This window comes from Mauremys mutica, chromosome 3 (genome assembly GCF_020497125.1).
Source record: "Mauremys mutica isolate MM-2020 ecotype Southern chromosome 3, ASM2049712v1, whole genome shotgun sequence".
NCBI lineage: Eukaryota > Metazoa > Chordata > Testudines > Geoemydidae > Mauremys > Mauremys mutica.
The window spans coordinates 91,710,124-91,726,947 of record NC_059074.1 but is presented as its reverse complement, the minus strand read 5'-3'; the positions used below and the strand labels follow the sequence as shown (position 1 = coordinate 91,726,947).

The 16,824-nt window shown below is 38.7% G+C and overlaps 1 protein-coding gene across 1 annotated transcript in view; it reads left to right on the top strand.

The window, feature by feature from the left end:
• Positions 1–16,824, top strand: part of MAN1A1 (mannosidase alpha class 1A member 1) — a 201,860-nt gene that overhangs the window by 131,802 nt on the left and 53,234 nt on the right. The window contains exon 6 of the mRNA XM_045010119.1: positions 13,453–13,576. Within this exon, the coding sequence (XP_044866054.1) occupies positions 13,453–13,576 (124 nt within the window). The remainder of the gene's footprint in view (positions 1–13,452; positions 13,577–16,824) is intronic.

The following is a 16,824-nucleotide window of genomic DNA, read 5'->3' as shown; positions in this document are numbered from 1 at the left end:
TTTATTATTAGTCTGTCAAAGGCTCCTTGATGTAGATAACTTTTAGTTGAGTACATAGTCTTGGTATGTTTGTCTACAGTAAATACCCCCAGTAAAATGCACTAAAAGGGTCTCAAGGCAGGCTTTCTGCTCAGCCTCTCTGGATGTCCATTTTCGTCTTTTCATACTCTGTAGGGTATGCAACACATTGGAGCGCACACAGCACACAAAATACATCTCCTTCAAGAACACATGTAATTTGATTTGAATTTTTGATTATTTTTCAAATGAATGCAAATATTAGAATGTGCAGTCAGTGAACAATGCAACACATTTTAGTGTTCAGCAGATACAATACGGAAACTACTTACTCTACTTATTCCACAGTATCACTTTGTAAATAAGTTTAATTATGTAGACTCATAGTTTAAACTGCACCTTTTAAAATGTCACTGTTGGACACTCTAATTTAAGGTTTCGTGTGCCAGTAATACATTTTAACATTTTTAGAAGGTCTCTTTCTATAAGTCTATAATATATAACTAAGCTATTGTTGTATGTAAAGTAAATAAGGTTTTTTAAAATGTTTAAGAAGCTTCATTTAAAATTAAATTTAGATGCAGAGCCCCTTCGGACCGGTGGCCAGGACCCGGGCATTGTGAGTGCCACTGAAAATAAGCTTTTGTGCCGCCTTTGGCACACGTGCCATAGGTTGCCTACCTCTGCTTTAGACTAACCTAATCTTAAAGAGATGCTCAGAAAGTTTTAGAGAAAATTTTGAGTTACACTAAAATCAAATGGAGAATGTACTGGATTATAATTTTTATCACAACAGGTAGGAGCCAGTGAGTCATGACATTCTGCACCCTTGCTATTTAAGACAATTAGTATATAACACTACAGTTAATTCCTTTTTAAATACCTGTAGGCCAGCTGTAATGTGGCTACCCATTATGTGAAAATATTGGTTGCCTGAAGTAATCATAAATAGTTGAAAGGAAAAGATACAGGGTCACTAGAATGTAATTAACTGGTAGGTAATAAAGTCTCTCACCTGAGGAAGACCGCATTATCTTAATAAGGTCAACGTAGCAATGCCTGAATGTGTAAAACTTGAGGAAAACAGGCACGTGCAACACGATATTCACAAATGCACCAACTTTTCAATCAGTCCTCTAGACAACAATAAAGAAATATTCCTATTTAATTTCTGGTGAAGTGTAATTACACTAGTGCTGATTAATCAAACTGATCATAGTTCAGGCATTCTGTTTGATTTCTCTTTATCTCCATGATTGAGAGTGTGGTAGTTTCATTTATAAACTTGTAGTCCACTGAAATTGCATAACTCCCCACTATAAATCAACTTCTGTTGGATCATACTATACTATATCAGGAGGCATAAGCAGAGCACTAAAATAAAAAAATCATAAATAACATGGATCTCTTCCAGCATACATAACATGGGTATCTTCCAGCAGACCAGAAGTGTTTCACTTAGTATAATGTATCTTGTGAAAAGCAAAATAGCTCTTTATCAGTAAATTGACTGGATCCTACTGGATAATAATATACTATTAAAAATGTATGTGATGGAAAAAGAGAGCCTGTAGAAAGCATGTAAATATGTATTTTTTACAAGATTTTGACTTTCATCTTGATTATGAAATAGTCATGGTCAGTGAAGGATAAAATTGTGAATGTATAAATATACTCTGTGATGGGGAGAGGAACCAAAACACTTAGTTTTTACTGAATATTATTGATTCCCATAAAGAAGGCTCTAATTTCTCAAATCCAAACAGCTTTAATGCAAGATATTTATACAGTGACAGTTCTGTTGTAGTCAGCCTACCCAGTTCTGCAATGTAAGACTTTGCAATGCCATGTTCCTATTTTTTATTTGTAATTAACTAGAAATATACTCTGATCTTTAGCACTGTATTTCCCCAGTGCAGCGAAGCAAAGTACTTAAGCCCATGCTTAAGTGCTCTGCTGAATCAGGGGCTTGACCCCCTTTTAGTTTTCCCCTTTTCCACCACATCGGGTTCAGGCTTTTTGCCTCTCCTAAAGGCTCTGCATAACTCTGGCCTGGTCTACACTACGCGTTTAAACCGAATTTAGCAGCGTTAAACCGATTTAACCCTGCACCCGTCCACACAACGAGGCCCTTTATATCGATATAAAGGGCTCTTTAAACCGATTTCTGTACTCCTCCTCGAGAGGAGTAGCGCTGAAATCGGTATTGCCACCTCGGATTAGGGTTAGTGTGGCCGCAAATCGACGGTATTGGCCTCCGGGCGGTATCCCACAGTGCACCATTGTGACCGCTCTGGAAAGCAATTTGAACTCGGATGCACTGGCCAGGTAGACAGGAAAAACCCTGCGAACTTTTGAATTTCATTTCCTGTTTGCCCAGCGTGGAGCTCTGATCAGCACAGGTGGCCATGCAGTCCCAAATCCAAAAACAGCTCCAACATGGACCGTACGGGAGATACTGGATCTGATCGCTGTATGGGGAGACAAATCTGTTCTATCAGAGCTCCGTTACAGAAGACGAAATGACAAAGCATTTGAAAAAATCTCCAGGCTATGATAGACAGAGTCCTCAGCAGGGACTCAGCGCAGTGCTGCGTGAGAGGCGTAACGGAAAGCCAAAGAATCAAATGGAACTCATGGAGGGAGGGGGGGGTACTGAGGACTCCAGCTATCCCACAGTCCCCACAGTCTCCGAAAAGCATTTGCATTCTTGGCTGAGCTCCAAATGCCTAAAGGGTCAAAAACATTTTCCCGGGTGTTTCAGGGTGTATGTTGTCAATTTACACCCTTCTCCCCCCCCCCAAAAGAAAAGGGGAAAAAATCGTTTCTCGACTTTTTTCAATGTCACCCTATGTCTACTGCATGCTGCTGGTAGACGGGGTGCTGCAGCAATGAACACCAGCATCCCCTTCCCGGTGGCAGACGGTACAATATGACTGCTATCCATCGTCATCATCAGCCCGTGAGTGCTCCTGGCTGGCCTCGGTGAGGTCGGCCGGGGGCGCCTGGGTAAAAATGGGAATGACTCCCGGTCATTGCCGGCAGGCGGTACAGAAGGCTTGGTAACCGTCCTCATCATAGCAACTGGGGGCTGAGCTCCATCAGCCCCCCCCCTTTCATGTCTAAAGAAAAGATTCTGTACTGCCTGAACTATCATAGCAGCAGGAGGCTGCGCTCCTCTCCCCCCCCATCCTTTAATGTCCTGTCTGGACTATCATAGCAGCTGGAGGCTGCCTCCCCCTCATTTTATCTCACCAAAGGTCAGTGTTTCTTATTCCTGCATTCTCTATTACTTCATCACACAAATGGGGGGACACTGCCACGGTAGCCCAGGAGGGTTGAGGGAGGAGGGAAGCAACGGGTGCGGTTGTTGCAGGGGCACCCCCTAGAATGGCATGCAGCTCATCATTTCTGCGGGATCTCTGGGGCACTGACACGGAGCGGCTGTGCTCTCTGGTTCTCTAGTACACTTGCCCCATATTCTAGGCAGGGCTAACTCTATTTTTAGACAAAACATAAAGAAGGGAATGACCCAGGGAGTCATTCCCATTTTTGTCCATGCGCCCCCGGCCGACCTCTGCGAGGCCAGCCAGGAGCACCCATGACAGCAGCAGATGGTACAAAAGGATTGATAACTGTCATCGCCAATTTCCAAATGCAAATGGTGCAAAATGACTGATAACCATCATCTCATAGCCAATTTATAAGGGCAGACGGTGCAATAGGGATGGTAAATGTCTCTGCTACCTTGCAAAGGCAAATGAATGCTGCTGTGTAGCACTGCAGTACCGCCTCTGTCAGCACCATCCAGTACACATACGGTGACAGTGACAAAAGGCAAAACAGGCTCCATGGTTGCCATGCTATGGCATCTGCCAGGACAATCTAGGTGAAAAAGGGCGCAAAATGATTGTCTGCCGTTGCTTTCACGGAGGAAGGATTGAGTGACGACATTTACCCAGAATCACCCACGACACTGTTTTTGCCCCATCATGCATTGGGATCTCAACCCAGAATTCCAATGGGCGGGGGAGACTGCGGGAACTATGGGATAGCTACGGGATAGCTACCCACAGTGCAACGCTCTGGAAATAGACGCTAGTCTCGGTACATGGACGCACACTGCCGAATTAATGTGCTTAGTGTGGCCGCGTGCACTCGACTTTATACAATCTGTTTTAAAAAAACGGTTTCTGTAAAATCAGAATAATCCTGTAGTGTAGACATACCCTCTGTCTCTGCAAACTTATCCAGGTTAGTCTGAAAAATATGACACCCTTCCACTCCACACTTGATACCCTATTTGTCCTCTTCTCTGCAGCCATTTCTACACCTTTTTTCATACACTTGGAACTTGCTCAGGGAAGGCAATCTGTGTTATCTGTGTCCTTTGTTACAATGTTCCATGCTAACTAAAGGAACTTCTAGTGCCTGATCCTTCTCCATTGAAGCCAAAGTGACCTTCACCATTGACTTTGATGAGATCATGCTTATGATGAGAGTTACTGATAAAAACAAGAATTATTTGATCCAAGGACAAATATATTTATAAGAGAAAAGTAAGGATTGGGGGTGGGAGAGGAAAGGAAGATTGGGGCCTGCTGAGAGAAAGAGATTTCATACTTTCTAAGGACACGTGGCTTCTCCCCCTTTTGGAGGAAGTGGTACTGTACTGCTGTACTCCTGCTGTGTTTTCTTTGTCACTGTATTTGAATATATCTGTAAGGATATATTAAAACTTCTGAAAAATAAAATTAAAAAAACATTTGGCAAAATAGATTGTCTGTAAAATTACAAGTCTGAAAAAGACAACTTGCATTTTTATCTAGAAAAACAGAATCCCACTTAATACTCTTTCCTGTGTCACGGAATCTCTGAAATGCCAACATGGGGTCCATGTGTGTTATGCATGTTTAAATATATATATACATATTTATAAAAGTGTTTACATAATGAAAATGAACAAGGCAAGGCATTTATAAATTAATGTCATAATGCATGTCACAGTTGCAGTCTTATGACAAGTTACCCACTATCTGAAACAAGTGTTCAAAAGAAATAAATGGGTTGTCTGTCAAAGTGACCATGATGCATAAATCTTGATATGATTGGTTGATGCACTGAGTGTTAAAATAAATTTTCAACACTTTGTATCTGTCATTTATTTTAACAATGAGTCTATTAGTTAGAATAATTTAATTTCCAGAACAAAAATTTAATCATTCCACATGCAAATACCAAGAAAAATAAATGTGAATTGTAGTTGAATCATTGTAAGGCATTAATTATTTGTAACTTCAAGATGTATCAATTTAATGTATTTTGATGTACTTAAAATATGTTATTAGGAATTGAACAAGAGGCTCACAAAAGAGGATAAAGTGAGTTCAGTAAAATGAAGGATAAAATCCATATTTAAAATGGCCAGATGAAAAAATAATAAACATGGTTTAGGTAGTATAAAAGTAATTATCTAAACTCAGCTGTTAAATCTTAATTTTATAAGATTATGATATAGTGCTTTATAAAACCATATGAAATTATTTGTAAAACCTGATAAATGATGGTAGTCTCCAAGTTGTCCGTGTATGCTATCCAATGCTTTGAAGCGTCAAGCCTTTGTAAACGGACAGTTTTCCCTTGATCTGAAAATTCTCCACCAAATTGGAAGGGCTGGAATACTTTGACCTTATCCTGCCTTGAAAATTGATGGTGGCCTTTCTTTCAGAAAATGATTACTTGATACTTCTAAAAGAGAAACTGACATTTTTCACAACATTTTTAATATTATTACTCAGGCATGGTTACTAATCTGAAATAGAAGAAACCATTGTTCCAGAATCTGAAGCAGGGAGGCCCATCTTAACTATCTTTCAATCAACTTTTTACAAAGCAACCTGAGATGAGTCAGTGAAAAGTTGGCAGTGGAGGGAAATGTCTGGTACTTCTGTAGTGGATTGAGGGAGAAGAGTTGAAGAAGATGCTCTTTTTTAGTCTTCAAAGTAGCCACTAGTCCAGTCCACAGTCCTCTTTACAGCATTGTTGATTTCAGGAAATGCATGTTGCTGGCAAAAACAAAGCACATATGATTGCGCCATAGATATCTGTAGCTTTTATTTGTAACAAATTAACCACTGAGTAAAACAGTCTTTCTGTGGGACTCTGTAGTTTATTGTTTAGTATTTGAACTGTAGTAGTGCCTAAAACCCCTGATCAGGAATGGAGTGTCATTGTCATAGGTCCTACATTAATACATGCCTGCAGTGTAATTTAAGTGAAGGCACAACAAGCAAACGGTAACACACATTAGGGGGCAAGGGGCGGGAGGTGAAGATAAATGAAATAGCATGTATTTACATAGGGTTACCAGAGGCAGTTTTCTATTAGGAGTCCTCTAGTTAATTGATAAAATGGGTTCAGCTGCAGAATTAGTACAGAATGTTTTCTTTCCCTTGTAAATCACTTATTCATTCCTGAACAGACTTTCTACAAGGCAAGTAAAGCACTTCGAAAATTTTTCTGTGTAATCCTTTTCTGGTAGTAGTACCATATCCTCTTGAAAGGAGTGTGGGTTAGATTGCTTGCTTCTGGATGAAGAGCAGTCTGCAAAAAGATACTGCCAGAGCGAATATGCTGCTTGTCAATATACAGCTGAGTGAATAACAGGCTTTTTATGGTGGAAGCAGAGGAAAGACCCCCTTTCTCCTTTACCTGCTGGGATTGCTGAAATGTGGTGATGTGATTAGTGTCCTTTTATTTCCCCCTGCAGAGAGAAAACCCATAGTAGTCAAGTAAGAACATGTTAGTGGCACCCAACCTGGTTATTCATGTATTATGACATCTTGGGGATAGTGTGGTGTTTTTCAAGGACTAATCGTGATGTTCAAAGATGTGTTTTAGACTAGGATAAATGGATTTAATTTACTCTAAGTACTATAGGATGTGTATTTTATCTATAAGCATTCTTTACATGGTTTCTTTCAAAACTCTGTTGTTTTTTTTCAGGTATTTCCAATTCAGAGGGTGTTTTCATTGGTTTCTGAGCATTCTTTTATATTTATACTGATTCTACTCATCATCCCAATTATGCAGGTTGTTGCAGTAGTGAATTTTGCTTTAATAGCTTTCACTTTTACATATTCTAATTTATTATTATTATGGATGGCAGACCTGTAGAATCCTGTTAATGATTTTTGATTTGCTGTTCACTTTTCTTTAGGGGACTCTATTAAAAGTAGTTCCCACTAGTATGCATTATTTCTATCCCTGCTCTGATGTATTCTATTCCCTATAGCCTATAGCCCTTGGAAATTGATTAATTAAACCCTTAGTGCATAAAGCAACAGGAACATGAATTGTTTAGCTTATTCATTAGTGTATTTCAGGAAACATATTTAAGACCTGTGGTGAAATTGATTAATTTTTATTCAAAGTTATTGTGTTGATGAATACAAGTTAGAGGAATTTTTCTATTGTAACATTGAAAAATTGCATTTAAAACCTTAGCATTTCTAATAGCAATGTTTAAATTGTTTGGGTACTACCCCACTACCCTGTGTGTCTGTCTTTTTGTCTATCTCTGTCATGCACACACAGACACAGGCTTGCATCTAAATTTACTGCTTAGTTGAGTACCTTATGCTTCCTGGTCTGCTAGCCCTCCATCTTCCGGGCACTACTAATGTCATCATATTAGCATAACACAGCCAGCCAGATGAAAGGAGTATAAACCAGTGCCCATTTGAGTGCAAATAGATGCACTACATTTGAACAATGAGGGAAGACTAGAAAGGGTTAACATGGAATATCAGGATAAACAGAATAGAGAGAGTTATACAATTAACCCTAACCAAGAGTGCATATTGGCTACTTTGACTAGTAACCTCACAATTAACCAACATCAATAGGTGCAGTATTGCCAAGCCCAAGTGTTCAAAAGTCACACATCAAAACCCCAAAATCCTAAATGGCACAGCTCCAGGAGCAACCCAACGACCATATTGTGGCTCACTTATAATATGGTCAATTGTTCACCCTTGCTCTGGGGGAAGTAATCCATGCCAGCCCTCTGCTTGTACATTACAGAGGTAGAGACAAGGCCATGTTGACATGCAGAGGGAGGAAAGTGGTGGCCCTTCTAGAGGCTGCTCTCCCTCGCTCCACAGTGCCACCTATGATATGGGTAGCCTGCACAATGAGGTGAGGGAGGGCATTATGTTGCCTTGCTCCCCTACACAGCCGTGTAAGAAAAGAGACTGCCTCACCCTATGTATGTATATATTAGATTTTATGTATAGGTAAGCCAAGGTACTCAAAAGTAAATATCATTTTGAGTGCCCAATTTGAGACATTTCAAAGGAACCTGATTTTCAGAGCGTGCGCCGCACTTTTTGAAAACCATGTGCCTTTTTTAAATGCCTAAAGTTGGGTACCCAAAATTACAAGAGGCTTTTGAAAACCCTGGCTAGGGCACCTATAAAACCCTTTTGGGCAGTGGTTCTCAAACTTTTGTACTGGTGACCCCTTTCACACAGCAAGCCTCTGAGTGCGACCCCCTTTATGCATTAAAAACACTTGAAAATGTATTTAACACCATTATAAATGCAGGAGGCAAAGCGGGGTTTGAGATGGCGGCTGACAGCTCGTGACCCCCCCATGTAATAACCTCATGACCCCCTGACCTCGAATTTGAGAACCCCTGCTCTTGGGGATCAGATGCCTACCATTCTTGCCTGAATCATAACTCTCCATGTTGGATTATAGTACTGTGGTTTGTTTGTGGTGATAAAAGTTGGTCAGTTTTTCATTAAGTTTTAAAGCAGTAAAATTTAACCTCAGTTCAGGGAGAATGGAGGATTATTCTTAAGAAAGCATTTCTGAGATGGTACTCTGTAATACGGTATAAAATATCTGATATTTGAAGAGGACAGACCTACTACAGCCATCTCGTTGATTGGCTATCAAGAGTCACATGACCTACAGAAGCATTGTGCTCAGCTAGAGAGCACAATTGGGACAAATTTCTTCACTGGTAGGTCATTTTTATGTGAGTATCTGTGTTGCTGAATCTTTAGAACATATTCTTTGTTTACTATTGATTCCTTTCATGTATTTAGTAAAAATGTTGGAATCAATTATGTTTTATTTATCATATTGACTTACTTTATGCTATCTGGTTATGTGGCAGGTGTGACTTTTAAAATATTTTACTTAATATGAAAGGTAGACATTGAACATATAAATAAAAACCTGTATTGGTACTGACCTTTTTTCACTGCTGCTAAGGAGGCTTCATTTAATAAAATACTGTTCTGAAAAAGTAGTTGTGTCAGATGAGAACTAAACCTTAGAATTTTTACACTGTATGAATACTATTTATTAGAACTGCCATGACTGGCCATTATGAACTGACTCACAAAGTTATCACTTATGGAAACTGGAGATGCCTGTCTGGGTGTAACAGTCAATTTAACCTAAATGGAATGTACCCATGGAGATATTTTTTTCTTTGGGTAGAGGCATAAGGGAAGATAACTAATAAAATTGACATGTATGTCATCTGTGATAATATATCATGTTAACTTTTGAAATTTATGCAGAGCATTATAATGAGCAATGTACTGCACCATCTGCCTAGCTGTAACTAGTTAGTCATATAAGATGCATAGATTAAAAAATATATGTTGTAGCACTATGTGGGCACTTACCACAGTGGGGTCATAGTCCACACCTCAGGTTCCTAGGGACTACAGTCATACAAATAAATAATAATAATAAAAATAATAATATTTATAATGTTTTTGCAAGTGACCTTTCCAAAACAGAACCATGTTAAGTAAACGTGAAGTCTGAGATATTAAAAACCTGTCTAATGATTTTTAGAAAGAGTAGGAGAAAAATGTATCTCTACTAGATGTCTCTCTACACATCCCCACAGTTCAGACTGTAGGGGATGTGAATTGTGTGTGGATGGTGTAGACACAAACCAAAGAATACTTAGTTTGCTTAAACGTAGTCCTCTTTAAACAGCACTAAATTAATGTGGAGTAGGTACATTATAGATAATGTCTGCAGCATCCAAACAGGGGAGTTACAGCACAGTACGCTAGTGCTCCCTACAATTAACATCCTGTAGTCTGAACTGTGAGGCCGTGTGGACAAGCCCTTAATTTCAGATCATTTGTTTTGAGACCAATTTTACAGAGCAGCAGATCAGATCAGATCAACTATCATTCCATTTAATCTGAGCAGTTTGTTTAAATGGAATTTTAAAAAATAGGATGAGAGTTTGAACCACAAAATATAGCTGATCAGAAAATTGTTTTCCCATCCCACAAGAATTTTTGAGATTTTGAACAATTATCCCATCCCGAACTGAGACAAAAAGTGAAAATCTTGAAGGTTTTCTTTGAAATAAATCTTGAAAATAAAAAAATCATATTTGATTGAAATTTTCAACCTATTTTTATTATAAAGTAACTTAAATTTTTAAATGAAAGGGTTTTTTGAACAAAATAAAACATTTCATTTAGAAAATATTGAAAAGAGACATTTCAACAATTTCAAAACATGTTTTTAATTTTTTTTTGAAACTTTATCAAAAGCAATCCTTTCTCACAACATTTTTGGTTGCAACAAATTGGCATTTTCCATTGTTTTGTTGAAAAAATAATAGCCCTTTCTTAAATGACTGATCCATAGCTAATCATCCATAATCAACTGCTTTTGACTTGTCAAATAATTCTGCAACATGTGGATTTTGCCAGTAGTTGGAGCAGAGAGGTTTCTCTGGGATGCTCAATTATTTTTAATTAGAGCTTTGTGAAATTTCTGTAATGGAAACGCAATATCATACAAATCACTTATGACTAGTGCTATGACTTTGTCACGGAACTCACGGAATCTGTGACTTCCAGAGACCTCCATGACTTGAGCCCCGTGCTTGGGAGCTGTAGGGTCCCCGCCACCCTGGGAGCTCCCCAGAGTACAGAGCGGCGTGGCCAGCAGGGGTGCCCAAGAGCTCCAAGCCAGAGCCACTGCAGGTGGCGGGGGTGCCCTGAGCGTGGAGCCACCGGTGGTGTGGAGACTCTGCAGCTCCGAGCCAGGCACCTCTAGGTGGTGTGGGGAGCCTGCAGCTCTCCATTTTGTCAGGCATATTTTAAGTAAAAGTCATGGATAGCTCACGGGCTTCCATGAATTTTTCTTTACTGCCCATGCAAACATTGGATGCCTCAGCTGGGGTTCCCTTCCTTTAAGCCCTCACTCAAGGCCTGTTAGAGAGATCTGATTTCTTTTCTGGGTGGTAGGGACCAGATGCCCTGAAATCCCTCTCTCTCTCCCTATGCCAGATCTTTTAGTGGAAGTACATCTAGCTCCCATACTGTCTCTTCAGAAAGTGGCCACGTGCACTGATCCCTATGCCTGTGATGTATTCTGGGATGCATCTTTTTTCCCCTAGATGAAGTAAGGATAGATTGTAGTAGGACTAGTGTTGTACTGCTGAATACTAGGGATGGCAAGTTGCCCACTCCCTTGAATATCCTGATGGGATGGAGAGAATATGCCTGCTTTGTTGGCCCCATGAAGATGACGTAGGAGGGGACAAGGTCAATTGTCTGCAGCAGAGTGCTGCACAGATGCCAGCTAGCCAGTTTGCTGAAAGTACTGAAGCTTGTTTGAATTTAGGGTGCACCACCTGCCAATGCAAACCTGCCATTTTGTCCCATGACATCTGTGAAAGCCAAAACCAGCAGGTTTCAGATAACACTATTTTTAATTACTTTGCTTAGTTGCAAAAATCTCTTTGCTTATTTGAAGAGACTTTTCTGATCAAATGTCTGAAAAGACATGGTAAGTGTACATTCAGTAGCTGTAGTTCCCTCCTTTCAGGAAGACAACAATACAACTCCCTCAGGATCTTTAGAAGAAAAAATGCAATCTGAAGCCTGGAAGTTTGATATTTACTTTTAATGGAGTAGAAGTAGAGAACACCTTGCCCCCTATTAATGTCACCTTGGACAAGGAGAATCTGCCACCCACCCTAAAACCTGTAATACTCCAGCCAGTACTAAAGAAACCTTCACTACATGCTAGAAACCTTGCAAATGCAGCTGATTGGAAATTTTCTGATGGAAAGATTTTTTTTTGGTCAGAAATGTCTTTGTCACAATTGAAATCTGCCATGGGACTGTGACTATTTGCTGAAACTTCCAATAGAAATCTGCCTGGTTTCCTGTCACCACCTTTGCCTGACTCCTCAGCAGCTCCCCTGAATAGCTGCCACAGTGCAGGGACTGCCAAGGCTTCCGGCTCCTAGGAGGCTGTGGGGCATGTTTTGTTTTAGAAACACTAAAATGTTCCCTCTGCAGGAATAGTTCAGTGTTACCTAAACAAAATGTTGCAGAATTTCACTTCCATGAAAAAAAATTGAGATTTTGACTTTTTGTCCCAATTTGAGACAACTTTTTTTCTCCCCAGAAAAAAACCTCAAATTTTTTTGTGGAAGTGGAATTCAGTTTATCAGTGAGCACCACTTGCAAAATAGAGTCCAATCGAGAAGTTAGTTTAAAAAAAAAAAAAGTTTCTCGTGCCTCCTGTCCACTGTCAGTCAAGCTTCAGGTCAGAGCATAGTCAAGAGGCAGCATTTGTGTCTTTGGGTATGCCTATACTGCAGTTATACTCACAGCTGGCCCATGCCAGCTGACTTTGGCTCATGGGGCTCAGGCTAAGGGACTGTTTAATTGCAGCATGGACTGCAGTGTGGACTTGGACTGCAGCCTGGGCTCTAGGACCTTGCAAGATGGGAGGGTCCCCTAGCTCAGGCTCCAGTCTGTAAAGATTAAATTTTATTTGGTGAAGTGTCATTAGCTCTTAATTTAATTTTGAAAACATAATCATGGTTAAAGAGTGCCCTGAAAGACAGTGGATAGCTATCATACCTGTAGTTAAATCCCACCTAATAATGTAGATCTTATGTTCTAAAGTCTTATGAAATCTTTTATTGAGACTTTATAAATGTAATATTCAATACTTCAATTACAGTAGAACCCAGAGAACCCAATCAGAATCAGGGTCCATTGTGTTAAGCATTGTGCACAAACACATGAATCCCCAAAGAGCTTATAATCTAACTTTAGGAATGCATAATAGTCATATAAACATACATACAGATCAGTCTTTAAGTGATCCATCAATGGTCGTCTCATAAAGATGGAGCAGAATTGTACTCAAACATTTAAGGTGACTATGGGGTAGTCTCATAAAACAGAAGGTGGCCTAGTAAGGGTGTTACTTGTACAAGTTTTGTTGTGTTACCAATTAAAAGCTTTGAAGTTAATTCTCTTCTTGTAGCTACAGTGTATCTAATATATCATATATTTTATTAGCACTTCTTTATAGATGCTAATGACCTTTTCTGCCTTTTCCCCCCTTTAGTGGGATTGGTCGAAACTGGCCCTGGGCTTCTGGAGGAAGCAGTATTCTGGCAGAATTTGGAACTCTGCATTTGGAGTTCATACATTTGAGCCATTTGTCTGGAAACCCAGTGTTTGCTGAAAAGGTTAGATTCTTCGGTAAAACTTTTATATTAAAAAATGAAAAATTGGAATTTCTGTAATTTTAAGTGTGTCACAGTTAGCAGGTGAATAGTTTCTGTGGGAATCCATATTAATGAACACAAAGCACATGGCTGAATTGACATTCATTTTGTCTTGGATATAAAAATTATAAAAGCACTTATTAGCCACATAATATCTGGAAGTTTGGTTAAGTGGTAAATTCATGTAGATTAGGCATTTGGAACACAGCACCTATTTTAGTTGATGTAACTTGCTTGGTTAAGGTGAAAACCACAAATCAATTTTATAGTCAGATAATATACTGTAAAAAGAACAAGAAGTACTTCTGGCACCTTAGAGACTAACAAATTTATTTGGGCATAAGCTTTTGTGGGCTAAAACCCACTTCATCAGATGCATGCAGTGGAAATCACAGTAGGAAGATATATATACACAGAGAACATGAAAAAATATGTGTTGCCATGCCAACTCTAACGAGACTAATCAATTAAAGTGGGCTATTATCAGTAGGAGAAAAAAACTTTTGTAGTGATAATCAGGATGGCCCATTTCAAGCAGTTGACAAGAAGGTGTGAATAACAGTAGGGGGAAAATTAGCATGGGGAAATAGTTTTTACTTTGTGTAATGATCCATCCACTCCCAGTCTTCATTCAAGCCTAATTAAATGGTGTCCAGTTTGCAAAGTGACCAGGGAGGTTGAAGTGTACTCTGACTGGTTTTTGAAGGGCGATCCTTCACTCTCACAGATCTTGGGAGGCAAGTCTGTCCTCGCTTACAGACAGACCCCCAACCTGAAGCAAGTACTCACCAGCAACCACATACCACGCAACAAAAACACTAACCCAGGAACCTATCCTTGCAACAAAGCCCATGGCCAACTCTGTCTATATATCTATTCAAGGAACACCATCATAGCACCTAATCACATCAGCCACAGCATCAGAGGCTCGTTCACCTGCACATCTACCAATGTGATATATGCCATCATGTGCCAGCAATGACCCTCTGCCATGTACATTGGCCAAACTGGACAGTCTCTACGCAAAAGAATAAATGGACACAAATCAGCCATCACGAATTAAACATTCAAAAACCAGTCAGAGAACACTTCAGCCTCCCTGATCACTCAGTTACAGACCTAAAAGTCGCAATTCTCTAACAAAAAAAACTTCAAAAACAGACTCCAACGAGAAACTGCAGAATTGGAATTTTTTTTTTTTTTTATGATATACTGTGTTCATGCCGAAATACAAAGGACCATGACCTTCTAGCAATCACTTGGATACATTTTTTTAAAAATACAGGGTGTCATTACTATAAGTAAGGGATTTGGGAGTCTTTTCCATTTCATGTCTGTCTTTATAGAGTGTTCATAACTTTTTGAGGAAAGTACTCTTTTTATGTGACATTTCTCATACTTGTTCACAGCCCAAAGATGCATTTTTTCCGAGTTTGGTAAAATTCTATGTGGCCATTTTTGAGTTTTTTGAGCTTTAAAAAAATAACATTTTCACTACTTCAGAAATTGTTGTGGCTAGCCCTGTATACACATTTAGATAACTACAAATGGATTATTTTAAAAACTTCAAATGCAGCTTGCTGATTTTTTACATATTTGAAGAAACATCACATACAAATAATTGTTTACACATTCTAAAAAAGACTGTGGTGCATGCACAGTATGTTTTTTCTATTAAGTTTTTAACATATTGCACCAAAGTACAGTATTTCATTTACTGGTGTACAGATTTACATTGAATCAATGCAGATGTGTTTATTGGAATAGATACATATTTGAATAAATGTACTATAATAATTTTAATATCCCCACGTGTATGTAATATAAAAATGTTCCCAGTGAATTGTTCCTTTAATCACAAGCATAAATACATTTTAATAAGAAAAATGTATATTATTCTTTCAAAATATATAATGTGCCTATCAAAAGACCTCTATGCATATGTGCAATTAAAAAAATCAAATCTGAGATCAAGTAAGAAACTCCACAGACAAACCAGAGTTTGTCCATTCAACATCTCCCTTAGCAGCCTTGTTAAAGAGATCTGCAGCATGCTCTGAAGGTCAATAGATTTGGTTCTGTTGGACTAAAGAGGGAGATGAAATGGTGGATATGGATCTTATACTGGTAGATTTATTAAATATGTATTCAAAGATTTTATTTTTGAAACAATTACTAAATACAAAAAACGGCGTGCAAAGGGGTTAAAATTAAATTACTGGTTCCTAGGCAATTATAATTCAGCTACATTTAACATATATACCACATGCATTTATATAAAATATTACTATGTACAAGAGAGTAGAATTATAGATGTTATAATCATGTGTTTTTATTTCCTGACTTTTGTATAATTTAGCTCTCAACAAGAATATTGCATTAATGTAGTCTACGTACTTTTAATTTTGTTTATTAATTAGAAATATATCAGACATGTATACAGCAATATACATATTTAAAAATGACTTTTCTCTGTTAAATTATGACCTCTTAATAAGAAATTCCAAAGGAAGCTGTTAACTTCGTTTAGCTTTAAAAGCAGTGGTCAAACCTTTTAATTGAGTATTAAGTACACCAAGCTTCATGGACTGGCTGAACAATATATTGTTACCATTATGTACAGTGCAATATTAAAGCTCACACAATTATTGTAACCTATGAAATGCATAGGCAAAACAAGATTAATTAAGGACAGCATTTGTTTTAAATAAACCTGAATTTCAAAGGCTTTCCCCCCCCCCGACTCTCAAGAAGTGACATTAAGATAACATATTTTAATTTTTAAACTAGTATTAAGAACAAAATAAAATCTAATGAAAGTGCACAAGTTGATAATCTTGGCAAAGAAGCCAAAGATTTAAATAACCTTTAAATGGAACTGCATTCTGTCTCATAGAGGTAGGAACTCCAAATCAGACCTGGGGACACCTTGACAATGTTTTAGGGAGAAGCTTCCAGTGCTCCTGCCTTGCTCTTTCTGTTCTGTGGCTAAATCATGATCTTCCTTCCTCAGTGCAGTTAATCTGGTGTATTTCATTAAAACTCCATCAAAATACTACATGTGCTCTATCTACAATGAGTCATGCTTGAGGGGCACTCAGACTTCAGCTAATGCAGAATATAGCTGCTGTCTTGTGGCCCTGCAGTGAGCTCAGTATCAGTGGAGTCCTGTGCCACTGCACTGTGAAGCTCACTCTAGGATAGAGACT